This window comes from Anarhichas minor, unplaced genomic scaffold (genome assembly GCF_050575085.1).
Source record: "Anarhichas minor isolate MPS153535 unplaced genomic scaffold, ASM5057508v1 ptg000030l, whole genome shotgun sequence".
NCBI classification, from domain to species: Eukaryota; Metazoa; Chordata; class Actinopteri; order Perciformes; family Anarhichadidae; genus Anarhichas; species Anarhichas minor.
In genome coordinates, this window is record NW_027466476.1 from 7,951,836 (window position 1) to 7,968,866 (window position 17,031).

The 17,031-nt window shown below is 40.1% G+C and overlaps 2 protein-coding genes across 6 annotated transcripts; one reads left to right on the forward strand and one right to left on the reverse strand.

The window, feature by feature from the left end:
- Positions 1-1,050: 1,050 nt before the first annotated feature.
- LOC142964247 (long-chain-fatty-acid--CoA ligase ACSBG2-like) lies at positions 1,051-11,118 on the forward strand. Of its 3 annotated transcripts, none has more exons than XM_076104479.1 (14): positions 1,051-1,115; positions 1,219-1,361; positions 2,800-3,080; positions 4,012-4,100; positions 4,641-4,761; positions 4,853-4,933; positions 5,126-5,275; positions 5,928-6,095; positions 6,179-6,360; positions 6,637-6,870; positions 8,789-9,006; positions 9,305-9,444; positions 9,534-9,777; positions 10,076-11,118. In XM_076104479.1, the coding sequence occupies exons 1-14, from the start codon at positions 1,051-1,053 to the stop codon at positions 10,165-10,167; spliced, it is 2,208 nt and encodes a 735-aa protein (XP_075960594.1). In that variant the 3' UTR covers positions 10,168-11,118. The 3 variants fall into 3 exon arrangements, with proteins under 3 accessions (XP_075960594.1, XP_075960595.1, XP_075960596.1); XM_076104480.1 differs by having other exon boundaries at positions 2,839-3,080; XM_076104481.1 differs by having other exon boundaries at positions 1,096-1,115; positions 1,219-1,355; positions 2,797-3,080.
- LOC142964248 (flavin reductase (NADPH)-like) lies at positions 10,861-16,977 on the reverse strand. Of its 3 annotated transcripts, none has more exons than XM_076104482.1 (5): positions 16,921-16,977; positions 14,999-15,139; positions 13,351-13,552; positions 12,589-12,753; positions 10,861-12,390 (listed from the first exon to the last, which is right to left on the reverse strand). In XM_076104482.1, the coding sequence occupies exons 1-5, from the start codon at positions 16,927-16,929 to the stop codon at positions 12,245-12,247; spliced, it is 663 nt and encodes a 220-aa protein (XP_075960597.1). In that variant the 5' UTR covers positions 16,930-16,977; the 3' UTR covers positions 10,861-12,244. The 3 variants fall into 3 exon arrangements, with proteins under 3 accessions (XP_075960597.1, XP_075960599.1, XP_075960598.1); XM_076104484.1 differs by lacking the exon at positions 16,921-16,977 and adding an exon at positions 16,684-16,914; XM_076104483.1 differs by lacking the exon at positions 16,921-16,977 and adding an exon at positions 16,673-16,914.
- Between the last annotated feature and the right edge of the window lie 54 nt (positions 16,978-17,031).

Sequence of the window (17,031 nt, forward strand, 5' to 3'; positions counted from 1 at the left end):
TCAGACTGAGTCTGCTGGGTTGACAGATCTTAATCTAAGACGGTTTTATTATAAGGTACTTTTACTTGAGTATTTAAATTGTATGCTACTTTATAGCTCTATAGTCCCATACATGTCAGAGGGAAATATAGTGCTTTTTACTTTTTACTACATTTATCTGACAACTGGAGTTTTTAGTTATTTTACAGATTAAGATTTCACAAACACAGTTACATGTTAAAGCATCAGTAATAGTATTCCTATAGTATATACTGTATATCTTTATATATATATATATATATATATATATACTAGCAGTACTACTCTACCACTTTTACTTAAGTAGAAGTTATGAGTACTTGCTGATCTTTCATTGTATCTCTACAGATGTGTTAAAATAATTGATTTATTTAGGCTACACATACTTTTACTTTAATACTTCTTAATTGTTTGTACTTTTACTTTAGTGAAATTTTGAATAGGCCTTTTACCCGTAACAGAGTATTTGTACAGAGCAATACTACTCTTATGAATACTTCCTCCACCACTGCTAATTTGTATCCGTAGAGATGTGTTGAATTGATTTTCGGCAGTTTGGTTATTTGAAGCTACATCTTGGGACCATGAAACACAGTAGTTGAGTCGTTTACACACTAGGTGGCATTATTTCACTCTCTGCAGTGCATTCAAAAGAGAACTGAATTCCTAAGTCCTAAAGACAAGCTTGTTTTTTGACAATATTTTAATTTCATCAAATACGTGAAACGTTGGTTCGTTACTTTGTTAACTTGAATTAACTAGCGATGACTAAAATGGAGTGAAAGAGTATGAAAGCATGCAGATGTCCTGCAATGCTTTCTGGCACAATATTCAAAGTTTCAACATTTAGCGATGACGGTCATTGGCTCTGACCTGTTGCAATGACTTTGTCAGTCTTATATAAATGACCAGAGTGGTGCTGTTTCACAACTGGAATCCTTATCTACTCGGATGATATCTGAAATGTTTCAATGCTGATTGTACTTAACGACCATTTAATATAGTTTTCTCTTTTATTCCAGCAAATACGAGATGAGTGTCCAAGAGGGTTCGGTTAAGAGCAGTGGTGTTGCAGTCATGGATGGTAAAGCTGAGAGGTATGCAAAATGATGTGTGTCCCAAAGTGAAAAAACACATCTTTACTATCAGGTAGATTTGATCCATTTGTACTATGTAACTAACAATTATGTTTGTCCACAGCATCTCTACCCAAAAGGCACCGTCAGACTCCACAAACGTAAAGACTCACCCCACCCTCATCCTCAATGGAGAAGCCACCACAGCTGAGCTCTGTGCAACATCTGAGCTGGAGGAAGCCACTGAAGAACTTTCACTAGGTACGAGTCAGAGTGCAACGTTAGGAGAAAGAAACTAATCTGATATGAAAAACTGCCTCGAGAGGGAAAGATTTGTCGAACTAGTAATTGTAGAGCACAGTTGTTCTCAACGGCTCCCAGGGCTGAGAGACAAATTAACAAGACAATAAATGATAACAATAGATACATAAAAACAATAATTTAGTGGGGTTTCTGCTCCACAAATTATATTGTCTTTTATTGAGAAAACCTCTAAAAATGATTGAAATATGAAAAACTGAGAAGGCGCCATCACTCTTAAGTTAAACACAAACATCTTGAAACAAATGCAACCTGTGAAATCAGCAGGATTGTCAAATAAATGAAGCAAAAAGATCTTTTAGAGATCTCTTCAAATGACATCCAATAAAACACAGCATAACCTTTCTATCCTTACGCTGGAATCAGAGAATGACCCTCGTTCTCAGCTTAATTATCATTATGTACTTGTTATCACTATGTGTTCTTTGTTTTTTACAACTTTTGAAATCCGAGAGGTTTTGAAATAGTTCCTGCAGTTTGGAATGCTAAAATTCAAAGTGAAATAGCAACATGTGCTTTTGGTAATACAACATGAAAAAGGGAAAAATAAGATAAGATGGATAACATGTTAAGACATAGAGTGATCTGAACCAGTCTAATGGTGCGTCTGAAAAGCCTTGTGGGTGTTTTTGATGCAGTAAAGAGACCATTGAGTAAAAATCACATGTTTCACTGTATCAAATGATGCATCAAGATCGTTCAATTTTGTGACCTTTTCTAAAATCAGTTGTAGTTCTGGGAAGTTCTTTGAAACCAAAGTTTGGAAATTAGACTTTAGTGAAGTACTTACAGCAACAAGGTGGAGAGGAAGATGCACCTCAGAGTCAAAGAGCTGTAACAATAGATGCTAAATAATCGGGGGCTGACGTGTTGCATGTTTTAGGAGTTTTGGAGGAAATTAACTGCAAGATGAAAAACAGATTTTTGCAGAAGAGCAAACAAAGATTTAGCAAAAGGAAGGAATAAAATAATGTATACCATCCTACTGTAGAGTTGTGGTGAGAGAAATAAGAAAAATAATTAAATAACGGGAAGGAATTTTAGTAACACGAACAAATACAACATTATTGTGTTTGTGTTGTTTGATGCTCTCACCAAACTTCCTCTAACCAAACCTGATCGGTAGGTAGGCACTGACATTTATGTTTTGTCTCAGGTATCATTATAGCCCTCCCACATTCACAGCACAACCTGTAAATCGTGTTGCTCTGACAGTTCATGTGTAAGAAATCTACAGGGTTAGTCCAGAGATGTCTGTAGTCCTCTCATAAACCCGACTCTTCTTCTTGAGCTTGCTGTCTCGGTTTGGTGAGGGTGTCTTCTGAATTTGACTTGTTATTAATGGCGAGTAAATACGGCTGTCCCTGTTGTCCCAATACAGAAGAGCCCAAGGCAGTTCCTTTGTTGAGGGCGAACAGACCAGCACCTCTGGCCCCAGCGGACCAGCTATGGAGCACCAGCAGACACAAGGCAGTCAGGCTGAGGATGGAGGGCTCGGGCCCGGCCTCAGAGACTCCCATCACTGTCCATCAGCTGTTTCTGGAGACGGCGGAAGCGTACGGGGATCATCCAGCCTTGGTTTCCAAAAAAGAGGGCCAGTGGGTGACCCTGACATGGAGGCAATACTATGAGCAGTGCCGGGCAGCAGCTAAAAGTTTCCTCAAGGTTTGTTTGCAAATGAACTTGTGCAATGGCTTATTCTTTTGGTCTCTGCTACAGCACATTGGATTTTGAATGAGCTTTAATTTAAGGGTGTTTATATTTGTTTTGGGTCAATAGTAGTAATTGTAGATTTTTTTTGTTTTACACAAACTGTAGTCCAATTTTTAGTAGCAGAAACTATAGGCAAGGCACTTTAATGTATTGTATATAACACATTAATATATGTGTAAGTACATATAACATATATTACAAACTTTAAAAGGAACAAAGTGGACAAGTTGCCACAGGGAAATTGTATTGCTCTCCCAGACCTTTACTGCAGCCATCTTCACTTCTTGCTTGCTCCAGGAGCTTTTTGGTTTTAGCCTGGTCTTTAGTAAATACATAACCTGTGGGCCAGTAAAAATGTCTTGTTTGTCGTGTTTGTATGTTAAGGATATTTATTCTCTTAAAAACGTTGGGACTAGTACTTTAAAGTCATACGTTTCATTTAAGTGTGCTGAATTAGAGAAAATAAAAACATTCCATTACAGTGTATCTTATGTTCTGCCTGCACTGTTTTTGATATCCTACATCTGTAATCTAAACTATAGCAGAAGTTTTTGACATGCGCATTAATTACGGTACAGGATTTACAGGCTACACAAGAAAGTAAATTCCTGTTTTGTAAAAAGTAGCTCAGAATTTCCTCCCTCTCTCACTGAATTATCTGTGGCGTGAGATCGGGCTGCTGAAAGTCAACACCTGCGTGTGTGAAATTCACAGCTTGTGTTCCATCTCCTGTTTCATGGACATGTTTGTGTCCCATGAGGTGGAGTGGCTTTTGAAACGAGATGTAGGTCAAGAGTAATGGAGGCACTGTGCTGCTGTGTCATTAAAGATACATGCTCTTTTGAAAAAAAAGAAAAACAACAACAACTTGTCTGCTTTATAGTTGGGGCTGGAGCGTTACCATGGTGTGGGTATTCTGGGATTTAACTCCCCCGAATGGTTCATCTCAGATGTCGGCTGCATCTTTGCAGGGTAAGATCACAATAAAGGAGGAAGATAAAATTCCACCCGACACTACACATTCATCTCTGTCCATGCTCATCTCAAAGTCCATCTCTGTATCCCCACCCTCAGCCGTTAAGGCCGTACCAGTTAAAAGTCTTATAATGTGGGTGTGAAACTTCTATCCAGCCGTTCTCCTCAGATAAATGAGTAATATTGAAGTTGTGTATTTTATGTACCTAGCTCTTGGGTTAATTTAAAATGCCAGTTAGGTTGTTTCGAGGATACGATCCTATTCATAATTGTGTAAGCAATGTATCATTTTTGTTTAGTTCAAATTATGTGGCATATCTTGTGTCATATGTCTTATGTTTTTAACTTATTTGCATGAATAATTAACAGATAAATCAAACATTAACTTCTGTTATTTCTGATCAGTCTCTCTGAAAGACGTGCAATTATTTGTGAGACAAACTGTAGTCCAAAGAGCAAAATCCACAGTACATTATGCAAGGAAATGTGTGCATTCAACAGAGGATTTTACTCTCTTATATCTGATTTGTTCCATAGGGGTCTGGCAACTGGAATTTACACCACCAACTCGCCCGAAGCTTGTCAGTATGTGGCTGCCAGCAGTGAGGCCAATATCATGGTAGTGGAGAACCAGAAACAGCTCGACAAAATCCTGCAGGTCAGGAGCTTTATTAGAGTGCTGTAATACCTATTGGTAAAGTCAGAAAAACATCTGTCCTCATATTGTTTAATTTGTATTTCTCCAACAGGTTAAAGATCATCTACCTCATCTGAAAGCCATTGTCCAGTATAAAGGCGAGCTGCAGCAGAAAGCACCATTCCTGTATACAGTACGTTTGCTCAGCAAACATATTGATGTAGCAGATAAGTCACATGGTTTCACCACTGACCTTTGTAATGCAATCATATTATCTTACTTGTGGTTTAAGAATTGAAATCAACTACATGTGACTGACCTCAAATGTTCAGTTCAGTCTGGATTTAGACTCACTTTATTTAACATTATCTCTGTATTTGTGTAGTGGGCAGAGTTCATGAAGCTGGGAGAGGATGTGCCCGACGAGCAGCTAAATGCTGTAATTGACAGTCTTCGGCCCAACGAGTGCTGTACTCTCATCTTTACCTCTGGAACCACTGGCAACCCTAAAGGAGTTATGTTGAGCCATGACAATGTAAGTTATCTGGACAAAGTACTTTCCTTTTCTTAGCTTTTATTATATTTTAACTATTTATATATCATTCCTTCTTAGGGCTCAATTGTTTTTATTGTTTATTGTAATTGTTTGTTTATGTAAATGAAAACAAGAAGAGGACCCGACATAGAGCCCTGGGGAACTCCAAAAACAGCTACAACATGTACTTTATGCACATCAAGTACTATCAGACAGGTAGCAACCAGATCAGACATTGAATACAAAACTCCTGCCTCGCTCAAAAGGTTTTTTGGAAAGTGTTTTTTCAAATTGAATATACATCAATTTAGTTATTGATCCCAACCTTTTCACTACCATATTTGGGGCAGCCCTGAAGACTTAAAGTTGACCAAGCTGAAGTTGTGGCCTCCTCTACACTGCTTGCTTGACGACTAATTCCCCTTAAATGGAAAAAGACTGCACCACCATCTCATAAACACTGGCTGGTGGATGTGAAGACAAAACCTCAAACTCAAACAACTAAACCCTACTACTCTTGGCTCAGCCAGAGAGTTTTATAAGATGCTGATAACAGTCTGTGTGAACAATGTGTTTGCTGACTTGTTTTATGAAAATTGTAGAAAAATATTTGAGTAAATTACTCTGATTCTGACTCCTCTCTAATATGCAGCTGACATGGACGATCCACACGGCATCTTCCATGCTCAACTTAAAGCACGCTGAGGAGGTGGTGGTCAGTTACCTGCCGCTCAGCCACGTGGCCGCCCAGCTAGTTGACATGTGGTTGTGTCTTTCTTTTGCCGGGACCACCTACTTTGCAGAGCCAGACGCCCTCAAGGTAAGGATGCCTACTGTTGTATAAACATAGAATTATTAATGGTGGTTTACTATTTTTACTCTAATCCCCAATCATTTTTCCAGGGCTCCTTAGTGAATACACTTAAAGAAGTTCGTCCAACTTGTTTCCTTGGAGTTCCTCGTGTTTGGGAGAAGATGCAGGAGAAAATGAAAGCTGTTGGGGCCAAGGCATCCCCAATGAAGAGGACAGTGGCGGGCTGGGCCAAGTCTATAGGCCTGCAGTACAACTACAGTGTCATGAACGGGTGAGACAGCAGCAAAGATTCCTTTAGAATTCATGTTAGCGTGCCAACACTTGCTAATTAGCACTAAACACAAAGAACTGCTGAGGCTGATGGGAAGGACATTAGCTCTGCATGCTTCTGTATGAGGTGTTTAACATTTTGAAAGTTATTTCTTTCTGGGGCAGAAAGATTGCCATGTTGGTAATGTTTCTTTTGGAGCACAGTTCTTAATTCCTAACAAATCTTAACTTCAAACAAACAATGGGTGTAAATTTGACTTTATCTTTTTGGTTACAGGGAGAACCAGGTGCCCTGGGGCTTCATGTTGGCTAATAATCTGGTCTTTAAGAAGGTCCGTGATTCGCTGGGCCTAGACCGCTGCAAGTTATGCTTCACGGGCGCTGCCCCCATCACCAAAGACACTATGGAGTACTTCATGAGCCTGAACATCCCTTTATTGGAGCTATACGGTATGAGTGAAAGCTCCGGCCCACACACCATCTCCACTGACACCTCTTACCACCTCACAAGGTGAGCAGCAAAGCATTATTAACATTATGTGTTACTGATATGGATGTGAAAATACTGTGTCACTTGAGGCAGCGTCGGCTGGTGTTGAAGATGAAGAAAATCTATCAGTGTGGCATTAAAAAGAAGAGAGCTTACCAGACCTCTGTAGCCCACTCTTCACCTCTGAGTCTGTGTCAGTAGGGGTCCCTGGCCCTGTTGTTGAGGCCATTCGCAGATGGGAAGAAACTGTTCTCGTGACGTGAGGTTTTAGACCTGGAGGCAGACAGGTCCTGGAGGCAGTGTAGATGTGCACGAAAATTGTTTTTGGTGATTAAACTTCTTCAGCCGCCACATGAAGTACATACTCTGTTGTGCTTTTTTGATGATGAGCAAGCTGATGTTAAAAGCTGAAGGACTCCACTGTGCTCCTCTTAAAATTCACAACCATCTCCGCTGTATTTAAACTTTTAGCTCTGAGTTATCATGACAACACCAGATCAACGGATGATTAATCCCCCACCTGAGGGCGGACACATGCCCACCAGAGATGAGTCCAATGAGGTGTCGTCCACGAACTTCAAAAACTGATTGTCCGGGACTCTGAGACATGTTTCCCCAGTATCAAGCGTTGCTTAGTGTCAGACAGGAAGTCTTTAATCTACTGACAGGTGGAGAATGTGCAACTGAGAGAGCTTGTCCTGCAGCAGAGTCGGGATAATGGTAAAATGAGGATCCCTCGCTAATAACTGGTGAATTCCATGTGACGTTTTGCACCGGTTTGTGATGTTTCCTCACTGCAGTGTGCAACATCTTCCTCTGGGATGTGTGTGTTCCAGTTCATTTTGTAAAGCACTTTGGACTCTATCTTTGCATGAACAGTGCTACAACAATAAAGTTGTTATTATTTTTATAGTTCAACTATGGTTATAAGTCTGCCATTGGCCGCGTATCTCAGACAGCATCCTCCTCCCCTTCCTCTATCTGTAACATTGCATCCTGTGCTTTGCGCCGCTCAAGATGATTGTGATTGGTGATTGTGATCGTAGCCAGAAGGTTAAAGAAATGCAAACAAGCCAGAGCTTCTTTTTTTTTTTTCTTCTATACCAGAAGATAATTTGTGGAGCCAGACATTTCTTTAGCACTGACAGTCCGGGACTCTGAGACATGTTTCCCCAGTATCAAGCGTTGCTTAGTGTCAGACAGGAAGTCTTTAATCTACTGACAGGTGGAGAATGTGCAACTGAGAGAGCTTGTCCTGCAGCAGAGTCGGGATAATGGTAAAATGAGGATCCCTCGCTAATAACTGGTGAATTCCATGTGACGTTTTGCACCGGTTTGTGATGTTTCCTCACTGCAGTGTGCAACATCTTCCTCTGGGATGTGTGTGTTCCAGTTCATTTTGTAAAGCACTTTGGACTCTATCTTTGCATGAACAGTGCTACAACAATAAAGTTGTTATTATTTTTATAGTTCAACTATGGTTATAAGTCTGCCATTGGCCGCGTATCTCAGACAGCATCCTCCTCCCCTTCCTCTATCTGTAACATTGCATCCTGTGCTTTGCGCCGCTCAAGATGATTGTGATTGGTGATTGTGATCGTAGCCAGAAGGTTAAAGAAATGCAAACAAGCCAGAGCTTCTTTTTTTTTTTTCTTCTATACCAGAAGATAATTTGTGGAGCCAGACATTTCTTTAGCACTGACATGGCGCCGTGGAGATAAGTCTGGTTATGCAAGATTACTATCATTACAACTTTTCTTGAGGGTTTGGACAGACATGGTCAGACATTTTTGCATGAAAATGTTTTTCATAGTGTACTGACATTATGATATCTTATTTCTTTGTACTAAACTTTAAAGTAGCGGTGCAGTTGTAGCACAACCGTTGGTCAGTTCAGGTCTAAATCAGCATGTTGCTGACTTGTGTTTTGTCTCTCCAGCTGTGGAAAAGTGATGCCAGGCAGCAAGACGAAGCTGGAGAACCCAGATGAGGACGGGAGTGGAGAGATATGTATGTGGGGTCGGCACGTCTTTATGGGCTACCTGGACATGCCGGAAAAAACAGAGGAGGCTCTCGACCAGGACGGCTGGCTGCGCTCTGGAGATCTGGGAAGACACGACCATAATGACTTCCTGTACATCACAGGAAGGATCAAGGGTAAGCTGTTGTCCCTTTGGAGGGGCCTGACCGCTTGATCCACAGGACTGCACTATGTAACTGTATATAATGTTGACCTCCACCAGCTAGTAAAAAGTAAAAAGCTGCTCATTAATTGATGCATGAGTATTAACATTTATCAAATAATGTCATAATATAATATGTATTATTCTGCAGAACAAAGAGTTATACTTTTCATAATTTTGGTACATTTTGCTTAGTTTAGTTATAACGTTGGACTCTGAACATTGTCAAACAGGTGACACACTTTTGAAACTAAACTGTCTTTTTTGCACAGAACTGATCATCACTGCAGGTGGAGAGAACATCCCTCCTGTGCCCATCGAGGATTCAGTGAAGGCCGGGGTGCCCATCATCAGCAACGCCATGCTGATCGGAGACAAGCTGAAGTTCCTCTCCATGCTGCTCACGCTCAAAGTAACCGGGCCTCCATTCCTGCACGCAGTCACAGCTACTGAATAAATCAATCAAACAAACACAATAATGTCCCTTCTCTATTTCCACAGTGTGTGGTGGATGACAGCGGCGAGCCCACAGACGAGCTGAGCCCCGAGGCTTTGATATTCTGCCAGCAGCACAACGTCACAGCCACCAAGGTGTCCGAGATCGTAGCCAATAAGGAGCCGGCGCTCTACCAAGCCATACAGGAAGGCATGGACCGCTCCAACGCCAGAGCAACGTCCAACGCCCAGAAGATCCAGAAGTGGGTGATACTGGAGCGAGACTTCTCTGTCAGTGGAGGCGAACTAGGTGAGTTATTTTGCTTTGCTTCCTTCTTTTGGTATTCAAATTTGAGCAAAATCTACACACAACACTATAATTAAAGAAGTATTCACAACTGCTGTGATGTAGTTTAATCAGCTGGTAATCAAGGTCATGTCGCAATCAGACAAGGCTTGTGACTGTGCCGCATGCCAGACAGCATTCCAGTGAAGTTTGTCTCTCTCGAAAACATGTCACCGTGTGAGTGTCGCGCAACAGAGACTTAAAGTTTAGATTTAGATTAGATTAGAATTAAACTGCTTTTTTCTTTTTTCCATCTGTGCAGGACCTACCTTGAAACTGAGGAGGCCCATTGTTGTGAAGATGTACCAGGGGGAAATAAATAAATTGTATGCAGTGGCCACAGAAAGACAGTAGACTGTACTGCACAGAGATGAGATAATACCTGGGGCATGTTCGTATTGTGCCCAGACGTCATGTTGAGAAATGTATAAATCTCTTTTTACCTGCATGTTTAAAGGGCAAAAGAGGTTTAAATTATGTTGTATTTAATGGAATAGATGTTTGTGCTATGTTTTAATATGTTTCTGTTGTCTGTTTCGAGTCGATATTTAAGCTATTAAATGTACATATGGTTTCACAGCAGCTGTGCACATTTTGTAAATATAATATCCAAATCAGAGCCAAATCTTGCCATTTACTGTTGGCATACAGATACACTGTATATCGCCATCATTTTTACAGTTTTTGAAGGACATTCTGTGAATCCACTGACCTAAAAAATGAAACTCTCTTGTCCTGGTCATCAGCATACCAGTATGTATTTTATTTTTGAAGCAGAAATATCTATTTAAAGATTTTAAGGCATTAATTGCCAGTTTTCTGCCTCATGCTTTGATATTATCCACATCTAGCAAAACTGCAGACATCACCTCTAAAGACTGGATGGAGCTGATGTTTCAATAAATATATCTAATGGAATCCAATCACGTGCAATCAAGTGCAAATTGTAAAGCATACATTGTAATTTGTGCTTCTCCATGTACAGTTTGACAAATGTTTTGTGATTGATGTCCCGTGATTGTCAATATAAAAAAGTGACTGACCGAACTAGTTTCAAAAATGTGCTTTTAATTAAAAAATAAAAAGAGAATATATCTGAACATCTCATCTCATCTTGACCATTTAAACTATTTGTACAGGGTTGGGCTGATGGCTGCACATTCCCTACAGCGTGACATCAGGTCTAATAGATCTGGCACATCAACACACTCATGACCTCTCACCCAATTCTCTATTTTGTGTTGTCCTCTACCAATCATACCTTTAGGTCAATATAAAATAAATATAAATTATAGAAACATTGAACTTTTCTTGCTTCATGACCAACAATGCTTTTTGCCAATCCTGCTTTTAGAAAAAGGCCCCACTAGCGAAATAGTTGAAAACACTTCAACCTGTGAAGGACTTGAGACGCTCACACCCTCACTTCATTTAAAATGCAGCAGCTAAGATTTTAACCATGCAGGACCAATAAATAGACAAGACTCTCTGTCCACTACTAAGAATGTTGCAATCCTGATTACGCCATGATCACTTGAATGAAAGCCAGCCAGGTGTGGCCCAAAGTGCTGCATACTTAAAGCATTTAACTCACAAGTGCAACAAACATGTTCTGCCATGTGTGATAAGTGTTGCTTGAAACCTGTTCTTATGTTGAACTTGCGGCACAAATGATCCTTTCCAGTTTCATCATTTTAAATTTATTCAACAGTACTGATACAGTACATATTTGGATACAAAGTACTCATGTGAATACATGGTGCAATGGTAGCTGTAATTAAAGAGCACGTTATGGAAGTGCTGTTGGTGTAACGCTGCCCTCTTGTGGATGAAATCATGTACTTCAGTCACATGTGTCGGTGCATTGAGCCCTCATGAAGCAATAGGTGCTTACCACTGATAGTAGGAACACCCACATAATTAAATGGTAAACTTATTGAAGTTTTCAAATGTATAAATCCAGAATATGTTGAACAAGAGTAAATAAAATAAAAACATTAAGCAGACAGATTAGGCTGTATAAGGCAGTTATATCCAGTAGTAGACTACGAAGGCAGAGAGTAAACATTTAGTTAAACTGAATTAGCTGTAGTGGCATCTAACCATGAAAATAGTTTTTGGTTAGTTGTGCTCAGTCTGCATAGTTAACTGGTTCTTCTAATAGTGAAAACTGTTAGTGGGATTATCCAGAGTAATGGAAACATAATGTCTGTCGACGTTTATACCAGTAATAATTGATTTTTTGATAATTCACGCACAACATTGACATTTTATCACCTTATGACTTTGTTTTGGTTAATTTTTTCGCAACAGTTGCTTATTTACACATCGAGTTGATACAGAGCAACAGATATTTGTGAGTAAATGTATATATTTTTTGTACTTTGGGTGAACTGACTGCTTAATAATGCCATCATTGGCTTCTTCTTTCTCATTTGGTAGTGATGGCGACTCCCTTCTTGACCCAGGCGTTGCTGTTGAGTAGAGAGAGCATGAAGCGAGCCACGTCTCCTCTTCCCACAGAGTTACCACTGCTGTTGGGCACAAAGTATCCCTCATGGGTCAGAAACTCTTGAGCTGTGGAGGACACAAAGATGAAAAAAATAAATAAATAAAAAATAAAAACCTGGGCGTCAGAGGGCATTACAACAACAGCATTTCTAAATCTGGTCCTCCAGCTAATGAAAGGTAGGCGGTACACGCTGGAACCTCAAGGAACAGCGTTGTGATTGAACTCTGTCAAAATGGATCCCGAGGCAGAAGGGCTGCTTTTACCTGAGGCCGCCAGGTTCTTAAGACCAGGTGGACGAACCACAGTCCAGGTAATGTCCTCGGTCTTGTGCAGAAACTGCTCCATCTCATGCATGTTGGTGAGAACACTTCGGATCATCGGCAGCAGGAGGAAGCGGATGAGATAAGATGACTGCACTCCTGAGTTGGCTAACAACAAAAATAAGAAAAAAAACAAAGTGAAATCTCCCTCTTAAATCTCTCACATTTCATTAAAAACGTGGACGTAAATAAGTTCTCAGTCTGATGAGAATCGATACACAAATCTATAAGAACTCTAATTTGTCTGAATTATAAATTGATGCTTTTCAACACTTTTATTCCATAACTATGAGAGATAGTTATAAATTTAAAAGGTTTCAATTGTAGCACTTTACGCTCAAAATTAAAAACATATATTAAAATTGTACTGCTAGCAGCTCTGTGAGGATCTATTTCTAGATGTTTGATCATATTCTGAGCAATAAAACAAGGAAGAACTCTTTGAAGCAAATTAGTTGATGTAATAAAAGCCTCAATCCACCACAGTGAAATACAGCGACAAGCCTCACATTCACAAATGAGTTAGATAAGTAGCTATAAAAGGTTTTATTGAAAGCCACATACTCACTCAACAACAGAAAGTTGTGGTAAAGTATTTTAAGAAGGTTAAACAGAAGGTTCAAAATAATCATTCGGGTGAACTTGTTTTCATCATCAAATCCCAAGAGAACCCACAGACGGCATCATCACGTGTGCTGCACTTACGCTCAGTGTACCAGGAGGTCATGGTGATGATCCTGTTGACCTGGGCCTCTCGCATGGCGCTCACCACGCTGTTCATGGACAGGGAGTAGCCCGTCACCGGCGAGAAGAAGGAGGCCGGGAAGCCGAGGCAGGACAAGATCATGTCCTGTCCTCTGAAGTGAGCCGTCAGACTGTCTGCTGAGAAAATATCAGCTTCCACCACCTGAAAGCAGCAGACGGGGAGACATGAATAATCAATGAGGAGGAGAATTTTACGTATTTGTTGAGTCGAGATCACAAACAAGCCTGTTTTATTCATTCAGGGCTGCGGGCTTAGTCATTTTATATATTTTAACAGATGATGCATTTCAAATTGCAGCATTTACAATTGAGCTGTGAACATGAAGATGGTGAGTCTGTCTTTCAAAACCTTTTCACTTCCTGCCCGTCCCATTAGTTTCTACAGATGACTAAACCAAAGCCTCCAAGCTTTTTCCACCTTAATCTTAATTGACCAGAGACATGCAACATTTAATAATAACTGAAAAGTGAATTCACATTATTTCCCAATAATAACTCAATCCTGCTGGTTTCAGCTTGTCCGTTTTGCCCATTTTATATCCAGTTGTGCTTCTTGTATTCACAAGATAAGCGTCCGTTTTTCCATTAAGATTATTTATAGCCATTGCTGCGGTGTCAAAGAGCACGAGTAACATTCCCCAGTTTCCCTACAGTATAGTTTTTTTTTTTTTTTTTTTTTAAACTTGCTTTTCAACAAATGAAGCTCTAGCGTAAGTTCAGACGGGAAGACTCTTGCATGCCTAAGCCCGTAGCTTATTTACCATACATCTGCCATCACTCCTCATGCAGGCACACTCATTATTTCCTCGCAGTTATTGTTTGGGGCCATCAATCATGATATCAGCTGTCTAGATCAGCTGGTCTCTCTAGCCAATAGCACAACAACACGAGGACATTGTTAGCCTATCATCTTGCTGCTGTCTCTCTTAAATATGATTGTCTCTCTACCTTCAGTACGCTCATGCTGCTGTTACGCAACCCTCCGCCCAATCTTCGCAGATTCATCATTCTATCAACCTCACCATCCACCATCACCACCAGTGTCTGGTGATCACAACTCGATCACAAATCTCCTCGTCGAGTTCAAGCGCCAAACAATTTCTGTGTAACTCATTAACGCAGCATCTGTCATAATAAATGTTAATCATTCACTTGTCTCTCCTGATTGACTCAAAACTCCCAATGTGACTCATTTAGGTGTTTTTAATAGACAACACTGATTTAGATTCATCAGGTGATACTTGGATATATTCCATTTATGGCTTTTGGTCTTTTCAAAGAGATTTGTTGACAATAATAAAAATAAAAATGAAAAGATTAACACCAGGTTTATATTTGCAGTGTTGCATTTAAATCCACATTGTTATCTGCATTGCTGTGTGCACAGCATCACACCCAGAAGTTAAACCTGCAAGAACATTTGTGGCTTCTGTTCAGAAACAGTTGCAGTACTTAAGATTTTACCTCACACAACCCTCATTCCGTCACAATTAAACATTTATCATGTGACATCACACTGACTGAACTTTGAACATGCAGTTAACAGCAGCATAACAAGACGGCTAACTCAAAGTTCGTGTCATATTACCTTGAGATTATCATGATGCACTGCAAGTTTTCCCGGGTTCCTGACAATGGCGGTGACAGTGTGGCCCTGTTGCAGTGCCTGGTTGACCAGATACTGTCCAGTCTGCCCAGTGGCTCCCAGTACGGCGATCTTCATCCTCAGCTTCCGACACAAACACACACACAGAACTCAGTCAGAGCTGAAGCTTATCAATGGACGACGTGTTGAATGCTCCGATTCCTCAAACTAACTGCAGGGAAGGTCCCTCCCTGTTTCACAAGTCCCAAGTGTAAATAAACGATTAATATGGTGCAATAAAGAAGCTCCATCTGAGGTGTTAAGGGTCGTCATCTGATGGATTTTGTGCTTAAAATGTAGATGTTACACTGCATCCTTGTTTATACATTAGTCACTGATTAAACATAAATGCTTATCCAAAGAGGTTACATCATGTACAATGTATTTTTTGTAAGATGTTTCTATATGTTGACGTTGTCCCAGCTCGGTTGAAAACTTCCATTTGAAGAACAAACACTGGGTGCCTTTGTTGAATCCCAAATTGGGACAGATTTATCATTTCGGCAGCCGTGGAGAGGATGACGAGCTTGTTGGTCAGATGCTCTCTGACGATATTAATCAGATGCAACTGACTGAATCTCAAATGATGTTGGTTAGGAAGTCATTCTTTTTCTTGGTAGTTTATAGCTGCCATGTTCAAGCTAACTCTGGTCAACATGGAGCCAGATGTTGCACTGTTACAGCAGCTGTGCTATAATTGTCTTGTGTTCATTTTATCACTTTTCATGTCTTGTTGCATTTCTTCAACTTGATTTATAAACAATATAGACTACAATATGTAATAGCTCTTTTTTAATATTGTCAACCGTAACGAAGATTTTAGAAGCTCTTCAGAACAAACAGTAGTACCACTACTACTTATATAAAGTCAAATTTCAACCTGGTGCATTTGCTCTTGTTCTGGCACTTAAAACGCACCCGTTCCCAGAAAAATAGGAAAACACATCATGTGGTGTGATACTTCAATGGGGTGAAGAAGTATTTAGTGTTGGATTGCTTTTTTTAAATGACTCCCTGAGGCACATGCTGTAAAATGATTCAAGTTAATCTAGCGGTGGTTCACTTGAATGATGATATAAGGCTGCAGAAGTAGCATGAAATAAAAGGAAAACTGTGATACTATTATAAAAACGAAACAATTTAGGGCAATATTTTGTCTTCAAAAACCCTCTAAAAAAAGGTTTCAACCCCTTTCTCACAATCTCTCCCAATGCTGCAGAGATTATGAAAGCATACAGTCATAACTCACCAACCCTCCACACAAAACCTTACTTAAGATCGGACAGACCCAGTGACGTCAGGTCCCTGGTTAGACCACCAGCATGGAAAATTAATTAGTAAGCATCGGAAATAACAGAATTCTACGAATATAAGGCTGCTTTCAATGTGGAGCTGCACTAACAATGACAAGCTGGGACACGAGTCTTTAAATACAGGGACTAACAACTGACCCGAAGCTCAATCTTTTTGCATAATGTAAACATCTTTGTTTACTCGTTTAATGCTTTTAAAGAAATGTCCACAATGGCTCACATTTAGAGTCATGATCAGTTGAGAAACTTCTATCCGTACGCATATAGCTCATAACTGCTGAATGAAATAACGCTAAATACTTACAAAACGCTCACATTTGTTCCTAAATGATTGGTGCTTATGTCACATGTGTTGACAATTAGACGACCTGTAGCCTGTTAAGTTCAATCAACATCTCTCTCTTAACTGCTTCAACAACAACAAAAAAACAGCAACATAGGTTTTTCCACTTCTGAAAAATATGACAGTTTGGCGTCACTGATTATCCATATAAACGAGAGGACAGCGCGTTGTTAACAACAACAAAACAAACCAAACATTAGCTAACTCACCTCCGCCATGCGTCACACGTCGCGTACACGTCCAGTGAGGGAGGCGTTCAAGACCGGTGTGCTGCGTATGAGTTCAGGTGTGTTTATAAAGGAAAGGTTTTCACAAGTTAT

Bases quoted from the DNA above. Each gene is read 5' to 3' on its own strand.
- LOC142964248 (XM_076104482.1), bottom strand. The intron at 12,754-13,350 runs GTAAGTGCAGCA...TTTTGTTGTTAG, and splicing joins GACCTCCTGGTACACTGAGC to CCAACTCAGGAGTGCAGTCA. The intron at 12,391-12,588 runs GTAAAAGCAGCC...TGTCCTCCACAG, and splicing joins TAAGAACCTGGCGGCCTCAG to CTCAAGAGTTTCTGACCCAT.
- LOC142964247 (XM_076104479.1), top strand. From the start codon at position 1,051: ATGAGTGTCCAAGAGGGTTCGGTTAAGAGCAGTGGTGTTGCAGTCATG. The intron at 1,362-2,799 runs GTCAGAGTGCAA...CCAATACAGAAG, and splicing joins AGAACTTTCACTAGGTACGA to AGCCCAAGGCAGTTCCTTTG. The intron at 6,871-8,788 runs GTGAGCAGCAAA...TTGTCTCTCCAG, and splicing joins ACCTCTTACCACCTCACAAG to CTGTGGAAAAGTGATGCCAG.